The 14,183-nt window shown below is 41.9% G+C and overlaps 2 protein-coding genes across 2 annotated transcripts; both read left to right on the top strand.

The window, feature by feature from the left end:
* Window positions 1–2,472: 2,472 nt before the first annotated feature.
* LOC119660951 lies at window positions 2,473–3,168 on the top strand. Its single transcript, XM_038069970.1, has 2 exons — window positions 2,473–2,842; window positions 2,949–3,168. Exons 1-2 carry the CDS (start codon window positions 2,601–2,603, stop codon window positions 3,022–3,024), a joined length of 318 nt encoding a protein of 105 aa, XP_037925898.1. The 5' UTR covers window positions 2,473–2,600; the 3' UTR covers window positions 3,025–3,168.
* A 349-nt stretch (window positions 3,169–3,517) lies between these two features.
* LOC119660945 (UDP-glycosyltransferase UGT5-like) lies at window positions 3,518–4,352 on the top strand. Its single transcript, XM_038069957.1, is given in 2 exon segments — window positions 3,518–3,762; window positions 3,764–4,352. Coding segments are annotated over 2 exon segments (552 nt in total). The 5' UTR covers window positions 3,518–3,720; the 3' UTR covers window positions 4,274–4,352.
* Window positions 4,353–14,183: the final 9,831 nt, after the last annotated feature.

Raw genomic sequence — 14,183 nt, 5'->3', positions numbered from 1 at the left:
AGGCCAGATAGCCCCATACGCCCGAACATCATTGGCCCATACCAAAGAAGTTTCACTCCACGCAAATCAGCAACAGATCAGATTTACTCTCTGCGAAAAGCGATGGAAAAACTGTTGGAATATGGACAAAAGTTGCACCATCTATTCATCGGCTATGATAGCATAGCCAGGGTAAAACTGTACACGGGCATGAGAGAATTCGGTACCCCGACGAAATTGATAAGACTGACTAGGCTGACCCTGACCAATGGGCGAGGCCAGATAAAAGCAGGAGGATCACTCTCGACACGATTCTACATCAACAGCGGTTTACCACAAAGGGATGCCCTATCATGTATCCTCTTTAACCTGGCCCTCGAGAAAGTGATCCGTGATGCTGAGGTAAATGCAGGAGGTACGATCTTTTTTAACTCCACCCAACTACTGGCCTATGCTGACGATATCGACATCATGGGAAGAACCACCCGAGACGTACAAACTGTCTTCATCCATATCGAGCAGGCGGCGCGAGGTCTTGGGCTGCATATTAATCGAAGGCAAGGCAAAATATATGGTGGCAACGTCAGCATCGAAAACCAACCAACCAACAACATTCAACCGCACTGGTCAAACAGGAAGAATAAGGGTAGGAGAATACAGCTTTGAGACCGTTGATAATTTCTCTTATCTAGGGCCGAAAATCACAACCGATAACAGCTACGATGAGGAAATCCGCGCACGGTTGTTGTCAGCCAACAGAGTCTATTTCAGCTTACAAAGATTGTTCCGCTCGAAACGTCTCACCGTTTACTGTACTGTACAAGACTATGATCTTGCCAGTCCTCATGTGTTCCTCAGAAACTTGGGTTCTTAGCAAGAAGAATTGTGAACTCTTGGCCGCATTCGAGAGAAGAATCCTCCGAAGAATTTTTGGCGCCCTACATGAGGATGGACGATTCCGTAGCCTACACAATGACGAAATCTATGAGCGATACCATGACCGTCAGGTTGTGGATAAAATCCGGCTCAATAGGTTACGGTGGGCGGGTCACTTAATCCGTATGGATGAGGATGATCCCACCCGGAAAGTCTATAAGGGCAATATCTAGGGTAGAAAAAGAAGACGAGGCAGACCCTGCTTGAGATGGAGCGGGGCGCGGCAACCCCCCTTATGTCCATCGCAGAAGTACAAAATTTGGCATTGGTGTACGGGATAACATAAGGTACAATTTGGTCAAGCCTGGGGTCGGAAAGAAACAACAGTATCAATTATTTCAAACAGACATGTGTGTATGTAGGTATATAGTATATGCGTGCTAATGAAGTTTGCAGGTAGTGTCTAATTCAGATAGATATGTTTGTACATTAAACCAGCCGTATTTAATTGACATACTATATATGTATATATGTACGTTTCTGTGCACGAACTGAATCGAAAATATGGGTACGATCAATTTATATGCATGCGTGCATATGTACGGTTTTTGGTAATAGACAGTTTGTTTGTTTATGGCGAGGACAATATTCATGGCTGTAACATGTACTTATGTCTCGTAGTTTGGAAAAATATGAAGGAATACGTTGGATTTGTAGCTATATACGGGTAGAAAAATGTGCCTAGAAGTTTCTCACATAAGGTGAACACAAAAGCTTTATACCCGAAGCGCGGGCTTCCGATAAAAAATTTGTGATCTTTGTAATGATGATATGCTGCCTGCCTTTTTAGCAACTGGAAATTTAGTAATTCATTTTCGCATGATTGCTATAAAAGGCATCATTTTCTTGATGCGAGACTTCGGATACTGCTTTCAGCCAATCCTTTAGCTGGTTCCCGTTTGGTCTAGCTGGCTGAGGAGTTGAAGTATTATTGTGAATGTTTATAAAAGCCTATGAGTTATATAAATTACAGAGGCAATGCAAAATCACTCAAATCCAAGACGTAAATTTTTAATTCTGGACAATATCGCCTGGTTGAAAGCAATTCTCACTACTGGATAGCTAAGCACATTCTTTTGAAAGGTTTGCAGCCTGAAAGCAGCTATGTATTTTCTATTGGGAAAATTTTGTGATGCCTTGCTTTAGACTTTGTAAGGCCGTCGAATACGTTTTATATAAGGGGTCTTACAAATTAAAACAGTAAAATATTCAATATATTTATGTGCATACGCTGTTAAATTTTTTAAGATTAAGTTACGCAGTATAATTGTCTTATAACTATTCGTATGTCTTCAATGTAAACTGCATGTATACAAGAGAAGTTGGCTGGCTTCATGATTTAAACACATTTTTTGTTGCTTTGATTTACATAAACAACTCAGATGAACTGCAAAAAATATTAGCAGCTGTGCAAACTCTCTGTTTGCGGTTTCGCTTTTTGAGACAGTAGCATGACAATACCTCCCGAATATTATGCTAAAAGATACTTTTATAGTAATCAATGCATTCAATAATTGATATCTTTTGTTATGTTTCGGACTGGCACCAGTAATATCAGTACCAGCAACCGAATGAAAGGTTTTAGCCTCGTAATCTGTCAGTTCGCAATGTTCTATAGTCCCGCCACGACAGCCTACTAATAGATCATTTTTTTCGTGATTTAAATTTTAGAAGATTTTCGCAAAATGCGTTTCCACGCTTTCGTCTTGTTATTTGTGGTATCACTAGTTATTGAGATCCAATCCTATAAAATATTGAGCATATCCCCCACAATGTCTCGTTCACATCATCTGATTGCATGTAGCCTAATGAAGGGACTAGCTGAGAAAGGACATGATGTAACCATGATTGCCCCATTTCCATTGGATGCACCCCATAGAAATATTCGAGAGAATTCAAGTGTCGAAAGTACTAACAGAAGGGAGAGGTAAGAAGCGGCATTTTTAACAATCAGTATAATACCAGAATTGACTGATAAATAAAGTTGTTTATGGTTATGAAAATTTCACCGAATACCTTTTTAATCGTTTCAGAAATTGTTGGCGACTTGTTGAAAATTACCAATCAATGGGTATTCGAAAGTTTTTCGTTCGCACTCAAAATCGCTAACGTAATAACGAACCTAACCCTTCGGGAGGAGAATGTTGTAAAACTACTGCAATCGAACGAAACTTTCGACGTAGTTGTTTTGGAAGGGTTTGCTTCAGAATCATTATTTGGAATCGCTAATCATTTCAACGCTTCGGTTGTAATCCTAACGACAACGATAGCGCCGTTTTACATCAGTGAGAAAATGGGCGCGCCAGTGCCGCTTTCGCATGTTCCTCACATCTATCTTCCATATACGGATCACATGAACTTCCTAGAACGTTCGCATAACCTCCTACTTTCCTTTTTGGAAAAATTTTACTACTATTACACCTACTTCCCGCAACAAGAAGAACTATACAACAATATTTTTCCAGATCCTAAACCGCCATTGAAGGAACTCCATAAGAATGTTTCATTAGTTTTAGCCAATAATCACTTCGCAATAACCTACCCCCGTCCGTTTGGGGTAAATATAGGTAGAGATTGCAGGCCTACATATCCAAACGGATAATCAAACGCTCCCAACACACATCCAAGCGTTTCTTGATGGAGCTTCCGATGGTGCCATCTACTTTTCGTTAGGGTCCAACTGCGAAAAGCACTAATTTACCGAGAAACATATTGGACGCTTTGCTAAAAGTCTTCAGATCCCTTAAACAGAGAGTACTATGGAAGTGGGAAGATGACACCTTGCCTGGGAAATCCGAAAACATAATGATTAGTTCGTGGTTTCCGCAGAGTGCCATTCTGGCTCATTCCTAATATGAAACTTCTTATATCACACGGTGGTTACTTAAGTGTGATGGAGGCAGTATACCACGCAGTGCCAATTATTGGACTTCCAATTATGGGAGACCAGCCTGCAATCACAGCACGGTCGGAAAAGGCGGGCTATGGGCTGTATCTTTCTTGGGAAGATCTCAGTGAAAAGAGTCTGAGAGCGGCAATACATGAAGCTTTGTCGAATACTAAGTATGCAGAAAATGTAAGACAGGCTTCTATCAGATTTCGAGATCAGCCGATAACCCCTCTGAATCAGGCGATTTTCTGGGTGGAATATGTGGCGAGACACAAGGGAGCTCCTCATATGCGGTCGGCGGCTCAGCATTTGTCCATTATTGAATATCATAATCTGGACGTATACACTTTATTTTTCCTTACAATGGTAATATTTATTTATATTTTAAAATGTTTAATTTGTCGAACAGTCAAAGCACATCATTCCAAATTCTCCAAAAAAATTGACAGTAAAGTGAAATTCCAGTAACATTAATGTAATTTTGTTTAGAAAAGATATTTTCATAAAAGTTTCTGCAGTAGATGCATATGTATGTGTCTTAACGAAATGTGGTTTTTAAATACATATAAGAATTAAAAATTTGCCATTTTACAAGTTCAAAGTGAATACGGGGCTATTAACAGTGTTTCTTTGATAAACATTGGTTAGATTTAAGAAGATTTAAGAAAGAAGAAACAATGGTATTCAATGAGGGTGTAGCTCAGTTCTACTATTTCCACACTTAATGCTAGGATATGAAATTTTTGAAAGTGGAAAGCATAGAAGAGATTATGAAAATGAACCTGAAGTATGCGTATGAAACCGAAAACTCGTAGCCCGTGTCCTGTATTCGATGAAGGTATATTTTTGGCGGAGCACATCCCCATTCCGTGCTGCTTGCCTAGGAAGTTAATTAGGCGCAATCTGAAGCGGTCCTCCCCTACCTGTAATAGCCACCGGCCAGGGCAGGCATTATTCCTTATGTTTTCTATGAATAGCTTTGGTAAAGACCACAAAAATCCACTTTATTCCTTTCTTGTTTTGCGAGTACGATAAGCCAAGCATATGCAATTGATTCCTAGTCGTAACCTGCACTAAATCCGCTTTCATTGTTTTCTTAAAAATGCAATTATCTCATAACCGAATATCAAATCAAGACTATTCCTTGCCAAGGTTTTTTCTATGATACTATCATAGATGTTAGTAGTACATACACTGTTACTTGGAAAATGCAAGCTCTCATCACCAAATACAGGGTGCGGCAGCATAACTTACTTTTTTAAAATGCGCACCACTCAGTTAGTTGATGTCATAGCGGAGCGCTAGTGGTCTCGTTCAAGAGGGGATACTGTAAAGTTTTGTCCCGACATGGTTCAGTCGCCATCATGCGTTGGAATAGTGAGGAGTGTGCCTTTGCCATTGAGGTCTACTTTTGAAGCGGATGTTCTGTTATTGCAACACAGCGTGCATTTCGGAATCGCTTTAATTTAGCCCCGTTGGCTCCCGTCCCAGACCGCAAATCAATTGTTACATGGGTCACTACATTCAGACAAACTGCAAGTGTGACAAAAGGAAGAACTGGAGTCCTTCGGCCCGTTAAATCACCTGAGAACATTGAAGAAGTGAGAGCGTCAATGTTGCGATCGCCACGACGTCCTGCGCGCAAACACGTATCTGCCCTTGGACTATCCGATCGTTCTGTGAGAAGAATTCTTCGTGATGATCTTCATTTTCATCCCTATAAGATGGCGATAGTGCAGGAACTTTCAGAACGTGACTTCAATTCTCGGATGAACGCGTGTGAGCTTCTTCTTGATGTCGTTCCCGAGGGTGCTATTGTTTTTTTTAGCGATGAAGCCCATTTTCATTTGTGTGAGTCGGTTAACAAACAAAACATGCGCTACTGGGGCTGACACCAACCCTCGAGAATTGCATGAAAAGCCTTTGCATTCACCCAAAGTCACAGTGTGGTGTGCAATTTCCTCAGCTGGAATTATTGGTCCCTGGTTTTTTGAAGAAAATGAGGTTACAGTGACAGTGAATTCGGACCGGTATGTAAACATGCTACAGAATTTTTTTTTCCCACGGCTAGAATATTTGGATTTTGGGGGAGCACTTGGTTCCAACAAGACGGTGCAACAGCACACACTTCAAGAGCATCGATGGCTGTTTTGAGGGAACACTTTCCAGAGCGCCTTATCTCAATTAGAGGCGATTTGGAATGGCCGGCACGCTCTCCCGATCTGCCCCTTGTGATTTTTTTCTATGGGGTTGTTTGAAATCCCGTGTTTATGTGAACCGTCCAAAAACCCTACAAGATTTGAAGACCAACATCCAAGAAGAAATTGCCAACATAACACCTGCTATGCTAACAAGAGTCATGACAAACGCCAGAAATCGGTTTACGCAATGTATGCAGAATGGGGGACGTCACCTAACAGACATGATCTTCAAAATAATGTAAATAAAAACTTTAGACATGTACCTACATTATAAAAAATAAATAACTATTTTCCGATGCGTACAATAGTTTTTATTGAGTTTTGAAAAAAGGAAGTTATGCTGCCGCACCCTGTATATGGGTCATATTATCGGGTATTCTGGCGCATTGGAATACTAATTAGAAGGTAGAAGTGGCAGTGGATAGGCCACACATTGAGCTACGTGAGCAGCGGAGGCATTCGACTCGAAAAAGCACTTTGATGTTTAACTCTTCCTTCCGTCATTCCATCCGATCTTCCATTGAATATTATTGGAACTCTGCATTTTACGGTATCGCAATTATCGAAGCCATTTACAGCAATCCTAGAATTACAAAGTGATTGCGGCGATTTTCAACAAATAAGCAGGCATAAACGAAGCTGATATTAGAAAGAAATTAATTTGTTGACGATAATTTGAAGGACGGAATCGGTTTATTTAAGTAAATGTAAGCAAACGATGAAATAGAAATGTGCTTCTGCCTACTTCATATTCTCATACTGTTATGCGGTTTGGAAGAGCGGGAAAGGAAAGGAAAACAAGTGGGCACAATAAATTTGTGGTAGGTGCATTAAGTTTAGAATGCATAGCAGAAATCAGCCGATGCACATCAATCATCATCAACGGCGCAACAACCGGTATCCGGTCTAGGCCTGCCTTAATAAGGAACTCCAGACATCCCGGTTTTGCGCCGAGGTCCACCAATTCGATATACCTAAAAGTTGTCTGGCGTCCTGAGCCACGCCATCGCTCCATCTTAAGCAGGGTCTGCCTCGTCTTCTTTTTCTACCCTAGATATTGCCCTTATAGACTTTCCGGGTGGGATCATCCTCATCCATACGGATTAAGTGACCCGCCCACCGTAACCTATTGAGCCGGATTTTATCCACAACCTGACGGTCATGGTATCGCTCATAGATTTCGTCATTGTGTAGGCTACGGAATCGTCCATCCTCATGTAGGGGGCCAAAAATTCTTCGGAGGATTCTTCTCTCGAACGCGGCCAAGAGTTCGCAATTTTTCTTGCTAAGAACCCAAGTTTCCGGGGAATACATGAGGACTGGCAAGATCATAGTCTTGTACAGTAAGAGCTTTGACCCTATGGTGAGACGTTTCGAGCGGAACACTCTTTGTAAGCTGAAATAGGCTCTGTTGGCTGACAACAACCGTGCGCGGATTTCATCATCGTAGTTGTTATCGGTTGTGATTTTCGACCCTAGATAGGAGAAATTGTCAACGGTCTCAAAGTTGTATTCTCCTATCCTTATTCTTCTTCGTGTTTGTGTTTGACCAGTGCGGTTTGATGTTGTTGGTTGATTCGTCTTCGATGCTGACGTTGCCACCATATATTTTGTCTTGCCTTCATTGATGTGCAGCCCAAGATCTCGCGCCGCCTGCTCGATCTGGATGAAGGCAGTTTGTACATCTCGAGTGGTTCTTCCCATGATGTCGATATCGTCAGCATAGGCCAGTAGTTGGGTGGACTTGAAGAGGATCGTACCTCATGCATTTACCCCAGCATCACGGATCACTTTCTCGAGGGCCAGGTTAAAGAGGACGCATGATAGCGCATCCCCTTGTCGTAGACCGTTGTTGATGTCGAATGGTCTTGAGAGTGATCCTGCTGTTTTTATCTGGCCTCGCTCATTGGTCAGCCTAGTCAGTCTTATTAATTTCGTCGGGATACCGAATTCTCTCATGGCCGTGTACAGTTTTACCCTGGCTATGCTATCATAGGCGGCTTTAAAGTCGATGAACAGATGGTGCAACTGTTGTCCATATTCCAACAGTTTTTCCATCGCCTGCCGCAGAGAGAAAATCTGATCTGTTGCTGATTTGCCTGGAGTGAAGCCTCTTTGGTATGGGCCAATGATGTTCTGGGCGTATGGGGCTATCCGGCCTAGCAAGATAGTGGAGAATATCTTATAGATGGTACTCAGCAATGTGATACCTCTATAATTGCTGCACTGTGTGATATCTCCCTTTTTATGTCTGAGACAGATAATACCTCGTTGCCAATCGTCAGGCATTGATTCGCTGTCCCATACCTTGAGCACAAGTTGATGAACCACTTGGTGTAACTGGTCGCCTCCATATTTAGCCAATTCGGCTGTAATTCCATCGGCCCCTGGCGACTTATGATTTTTTAGCCGATGAATTGCACGGACTGTTTCTCCTAAACTTGGTGGTGGCAGTATTTGTCCGTCGTCTTCAGTTGGTGGGACCTCCAACTCGCCGATGTTCTGGTTGTTCAGTAGCTCATCAAAGTACTCAACCCATCGCTCTAATATGCCCATTCTGTCGGAAATCAGATTTCCCTCTTTGTCTCGGCAGAATGAGCATCGAGGTGTATAAGGTTTCATCCTGCTGACTTGTTGGTAAAACTTCCGCGCCTGGTGCAGTTGCTCCCTGTACTTTTCTAGTTCACAGACTTGTTGGTTCTCCCAGGCTTCCTTTTTCCGTCTGTGAAGTCGCTTCTCCGCTCGACGGAGTTCGTGATAAGTCTCTGCGCGTTTCCGCGTTCTTTGAGAATGCAACATTACTCGGTATGCAGCATTCTTCCGTTCCGTTGCTAACTTACATTCATCGTCAAACCAGCCGTTCCGACTTCTTTTGCGGCTGGGGCCAAGTATGTTTGTGGCCGTATCCATGATAACGTTCTTCAGGTGATTGTGAAGATCATTTGTTGATGCTTCATCTCCAGGTCCTCTGTTGACTACGGTTATTGCGGCATCCATTTCCCTCTTATAGGTGTCGCGGAGGGTTGTGTTGTGGATGGCTTCAGTGTTCACTCTGACCTTGATTGTCAGAGGGGATTCTAGCTGGTATTGTTATTCGAGCTTGGAGCACCATGCCAACGAGATAGTGATCCGAGTCTATATTGACCCCCCTACATGTTCTGACATTCATCAAGGCTGAGAGGTGGCGGCGTTCGATCAACACGTGGTCAATTTGGTTGAAAGTGATCCCATCTGGAGAGGCCCACGTATGTTTGTGGACCGCTTTCCGCGCAAACCGTGTACTTCCAACAACCATTTCGTGTGACCCTGCTAATTGAATAGTCCGCAGTCCGTTATCATTTGTTTTTTCGTGTAAGCTATGGGAGCCAACGTATCGCCTGAATACGGGCTCCTTCCCTACTTGGCTGTTAAAATTCCCAAGTATGATTTTGATATCATATCTTGGACAGGCTTCGAGGGTTCGTTCTGCTGCCTCGTAGAAAGTATCCTTCTCCGACTCTGCAGTCTCCTCTGTAGGGGCGTGAACGTTTATGAGGCTTATATTTCTAAACTTGCCTCGCAAGCGCAGAGTACATAGCCGTTCGCTTATGTTTTCAAAGCCGATAACAACAGGTTTCATTTTTGGCTGACTAAGAAACCTACTCCGAGCACATGGTTTACTGGATGACCGCTATAATATATGGTGTAGTGGCTCTTCTCCAGGAAACCGGTCCCTGTCCATCGCATCTCTTGTAACGCTGTTATATCAGCCCTATATTGGGACAGGGTACAGAAATCTTTAGATGGGGCTGTAGTACCCTCAGTACGGATAGAAGAAGTACTGGAGATTTGCGGTAGGCTAGGAGACAACAAAGCGTCCGGCCTCGACAGCATACCAAACAAAACCCTTAGACTGGCCGTTAAGGCGACAAACAATGAAGCCAAAGAATACATTGTCTCCGCAGGTGTTCCACAGGGCTCTGTGCTAGGACCGCTATTGTGGAACATCATGTATAATTACGTCCTCAATATCGTAGTTGTTAGTGAAGCCACAATAGTGTATTACGCCGATGGCATAGCGGTATTGTTGTTGCAACAGATCTGGCAGATTTGGAATTATATTCATCCCAAGCTATCACTACTATAAAGAAGTGGCTGAAAGATGCAGGTCTCGCGAAGCGGCGCAAGGAAACTACTGCCCGTATCAAAATGGGGAAGTATATCATCAAAGCCAGCAATTAAATACCATGAAGTGATGATAAATGCGAGGCTTAATTTCAAGCAGCACTTCCAAAATGTTTGCACCAAGGCGTCCAATGTTAACATAGCCCTGGCAAGGATGATGCTAAAAGTTGGATGCCCGCGATGCACTCGCAGACTGCTTATAGCTTAGAGTGGTAAGCTCTATACTATTTTACGCGGGGCCAATTTGGTCAACTGCATTGCATACCGCATGCAATACTCAAAAGATGAGCGCGGTGTATAGAAAGACCTGCCCTAAGAGTGTGCTATGGTTATAGAACCATCTCGGATGAAGCAGCCTATGCAGTAGCCGGAATGATGCTCATCGACATTTTGGCCGATGAGATGCCACGTATCTATGATGGACCCGATTCTTCCTCTGATCGGCAAATGAAAATCGCCGAAAGGGAGAAATCGTTCAACAGTTGGCAGCAACGGTGGGAACAGGTGAACAGGGTCGATGGACCGACAGATTGATTTCCAGCATCAAAGTGTAGACTCAGAGAACCTGTGGTGAGATAAATTATGATCTCACGCAGTTTCTCACGGGACATTGCGGTTACAGTAAAGACCTCTATAGGTTTAAACTGGAGAGCTCCCCCAACTGTACCAGCTACAACGGTATTACGGAAGACTCGGAGCATGTTTTATTCCATTGTCCTAGATTGGGTGAGGTAAGGAAGAGTCTAGAGGAAACATTGGGTGGAACACTAGCACCGGAAACTATAATTGGAAAAGTGCACCAATCAGTGCAGATTAAGAGGGGCAGAGGAGGCGGGAAAGTCGCGGTTAGGAATGCAATGGATGAAGAGGCTAGAATCTTATCCACCCTGCGACGAAATATTTTTTGTGGTTTCGTGGGGAAGAGGACAGAAAAGGAAAGAAAAAGGAAAGAAAAAAATCAAGAGGCTGCCACTGTATGGTACCTAGGCTCCGAAATACCTTCCATGCCAATATCAGTTCAAATAAAGTTAACAATAGTATATTATTATAATTTCTAGTAATTGACTGCACAACCCCCCTTAAGTTCATCCAGGTACCACGAAATTTTGCAGTGATTTAGGCTATAACGTAGAGAATGAGCCTACCAATAGATAAAAGTTGTCGCTTCTTTGCAAATTCAAGACTATGGATGTCAATATCACCTGAAAGCGAATACTCTAAAATATTACGTGCTACGTACAAATGAGGCAAATGTACACTCAAATGTCATTTATATAAGAAATACCCAAAACGTTTCATACCGGTAGCGCCCAGCTTCCGGTTTCCCATATTTTACAATTTACGTAAAATTAACTCCACAACTTTTACATCCCCTCATGCATGTTTCGCGTGCCCCCTTTTAAACTCCGCATAAATTCATGTCATTCACTGTATGAGTGGGATTTTAAACTTCCCGTATGTCCACCAAATTACGTTTAAATCGGTGTAGTGTTCTGCGTATATCCGGTAGGCAGACGGTGAAGTGTGAATAATAAGGTTTTGTTTTACACTAAACATTTAAAATGAACTGGCCCTCTTAACCATAATTAACGGTATTTACAAACACGTGATCGCAGTGTCGTTTAAATAACGTTCACGGTGCAATGTGAAAGAATTTCGCCAGGCCAAACGGCAAAATTTTCAATACACTTTCGACCTTTTCAAGGTTTTGTGTAAAACAAAACCTTATTAAAATCGATTCAATGTCTGTCTAGTCACACGCATTTTTCTCCAAACCGCTAAACTAATTCGAACGAAATTTGGTGGACAGATGGGAAATATGAAATCCCACGCATGCAGTGAGTGGCATAAATTTAGGTGGAGTTTAAAGAGGGGCTCCCCATACATGCAAAAGGGGATTCAAAAAATTTTTTTCACCGGATATAGTTGCGTAGGGAATTAAATTAAAGGTCTCGATTTTACTTTTCGGAACTGGCAATTAGTTGTGGCGTGAGTTGCAAAGTTCGTGAGTAAGGAGTCAAAATATACTGCACTTAAAGTGAGACAGGACTCATTTTCGGAAACTACCCAACCTAAAACTCCGAAAAAAATCAGGGTGGTGTATCTAGATGAAATCTAGGCCTCAAAATATGTCCCATTCCGATATCCGATATCTTACTAATGGTATATTACCACTTTTTAGAAATTTAGTGGAAAACCCCCCTTAAATTCATCCTGCAAAACGCCATTCATTGCCTTTTATAGTCGGGCCTAACACTCAGAACTATAGAGAGTGGCAGACGGACGACATTGTGGTAAATTTTAGATTTGGGACGTGCGCTGATACGTCGATCACAAAGAACACCAGTTGGGGAATTCCACTTCATCCAGGTTGCGTTAATGCGTGAAACAATTTCATTACGCAGTTCTCCATTGGCAGATAGCATTGACTCGAGATATTTAAATCGCCTGAGTTCTGGCAATGGCAGTAACCCTGCCCATCGAAATATTTAAATTGCTCAGTTCTGGCAATTGCAGTAACTTGCCCAGAACTGAGCGATTTCAATATCTCGGGTCAATGCTATAAGCCAATGGAGAACTACAGTTATGCTCCTCACATAGGGAAAAAACAAAATCCTTTTATACATGAAGCGTCAAACTTCCGCTTTCCCGACTTGCTTTCATTAAAAGTTGGTCGGCGAAAAAAAAAATTGAAAAGATTTGTATGTTTCTTATTATTAGCAAAAGAATTTTGGCAATAAAGTACATTTCAGCAAAGCAAAACATAGGAGTGTTTTTTCTCCCAGATTGAATGCATATTCTATCTGCCAAGCTATGATCAAGCTGCTAGAGCTTTTAAGAAAAACCATTAATGAAACCACCCATACCATTGTTTGGGCTGCTTTTGAATATCGCAGGAGGCGTTCAATTTGTTTTATAACGGACTCTAGCTATTATTGTGTTCCATGGGGTTTAGACTGCACATTCCAACAAGACAATGTTTTGAAATAGACTACAATTCTTTTGGTGTTGAAAATGTTGAAATGACCGGCTATTAGTCTTGACTAAAACTCCGTAGGAAATCTATGGGTGACTTTATGTAACCGCAGTTATGCTGGAGGGCACATGTATGAGACTCTAACAATGCTAGAAGTTGCCTCCTAATGAAAATTTGATAAAAATGAGATTATACTTCTCAAGACTAGTAAATTCAATAAAAAGACTAATAATGGAAAGTGTTATAACAAGAAGTAGAAAAAAAAAACAAGTCGGAAAAAAGCTGCACGCTTCAGGTACGAAAGGGTTTGTGTATTTCTTATATAAAGACATTTGAGTGTGTATTTCATGCATTTGCATATCTTACTTCTAGGGTGAAGTTAAGGGGGTTTTCCAGCCAATTACTAAAAATTTTAGTAATATATTATTAACTTTATTTGAAAGGATATCGGTATGGAGGGTATTTCGGAGCCTAGGCACCATATAGAGGCAGTATCTTGATTTTTTTCAAATTATGTGAGATTGGTTTCATTAAAGAGATGATCACTTTCGACCCAACCCCCCCCCCCTCCCCCAATCCTCACTTTTTAAACAAATGTCAAAACTTAGACCAGATCGAGACCTTTCATTTGATACCCCACATGGCTATATTTGGTGAAAAAAAAATATACACCCCTTTTTGCATGTATGAGGACCCTCCTTAAATTCGATGTAAAAGGATGAAACTCACTGTATGCGTGTGCGTTCACAGTTCCACCTTTATACCAAATTTGGTGTCAATCGCAATAACCATCTCCGAGAAAAATGCGCGTGACGGACAGACAGATAATCAACCGATTTTAATAAGGTTTTACTTTACACAAAACTTGGGCTGGGGAAATTTTGTTCGGATAGGCTATCCATTTTGGAGAAAAGTGCGTGTGACAGACAGACAGACAGTGAATCGATTTTAATTAGGTTTTGTTTTACATAAAACCTTAAAAAGGGCTGAGAAGAAGTAGATTTATCATGAATGAAATTTTAGTATTTCACTCGAA

Source organism: Hermetia illucens, chromosome 1, assembly GCF_905115235.1.
Source record: "Hermetia illucens chromosome 1, iHerIll2.2.curated.20191125, whole genome shotgun sequence".
Taxonomy (NCBI): domain Eukaryota; kingdom Metazoa; phylum Arthropoda; class Insecta; order Diptera; family Stratiomyidae; genus Hermetia; species Hermetia illucens.
This window is presented reverse-complemented; position numbering and strand designations above follow the sequence as displayed.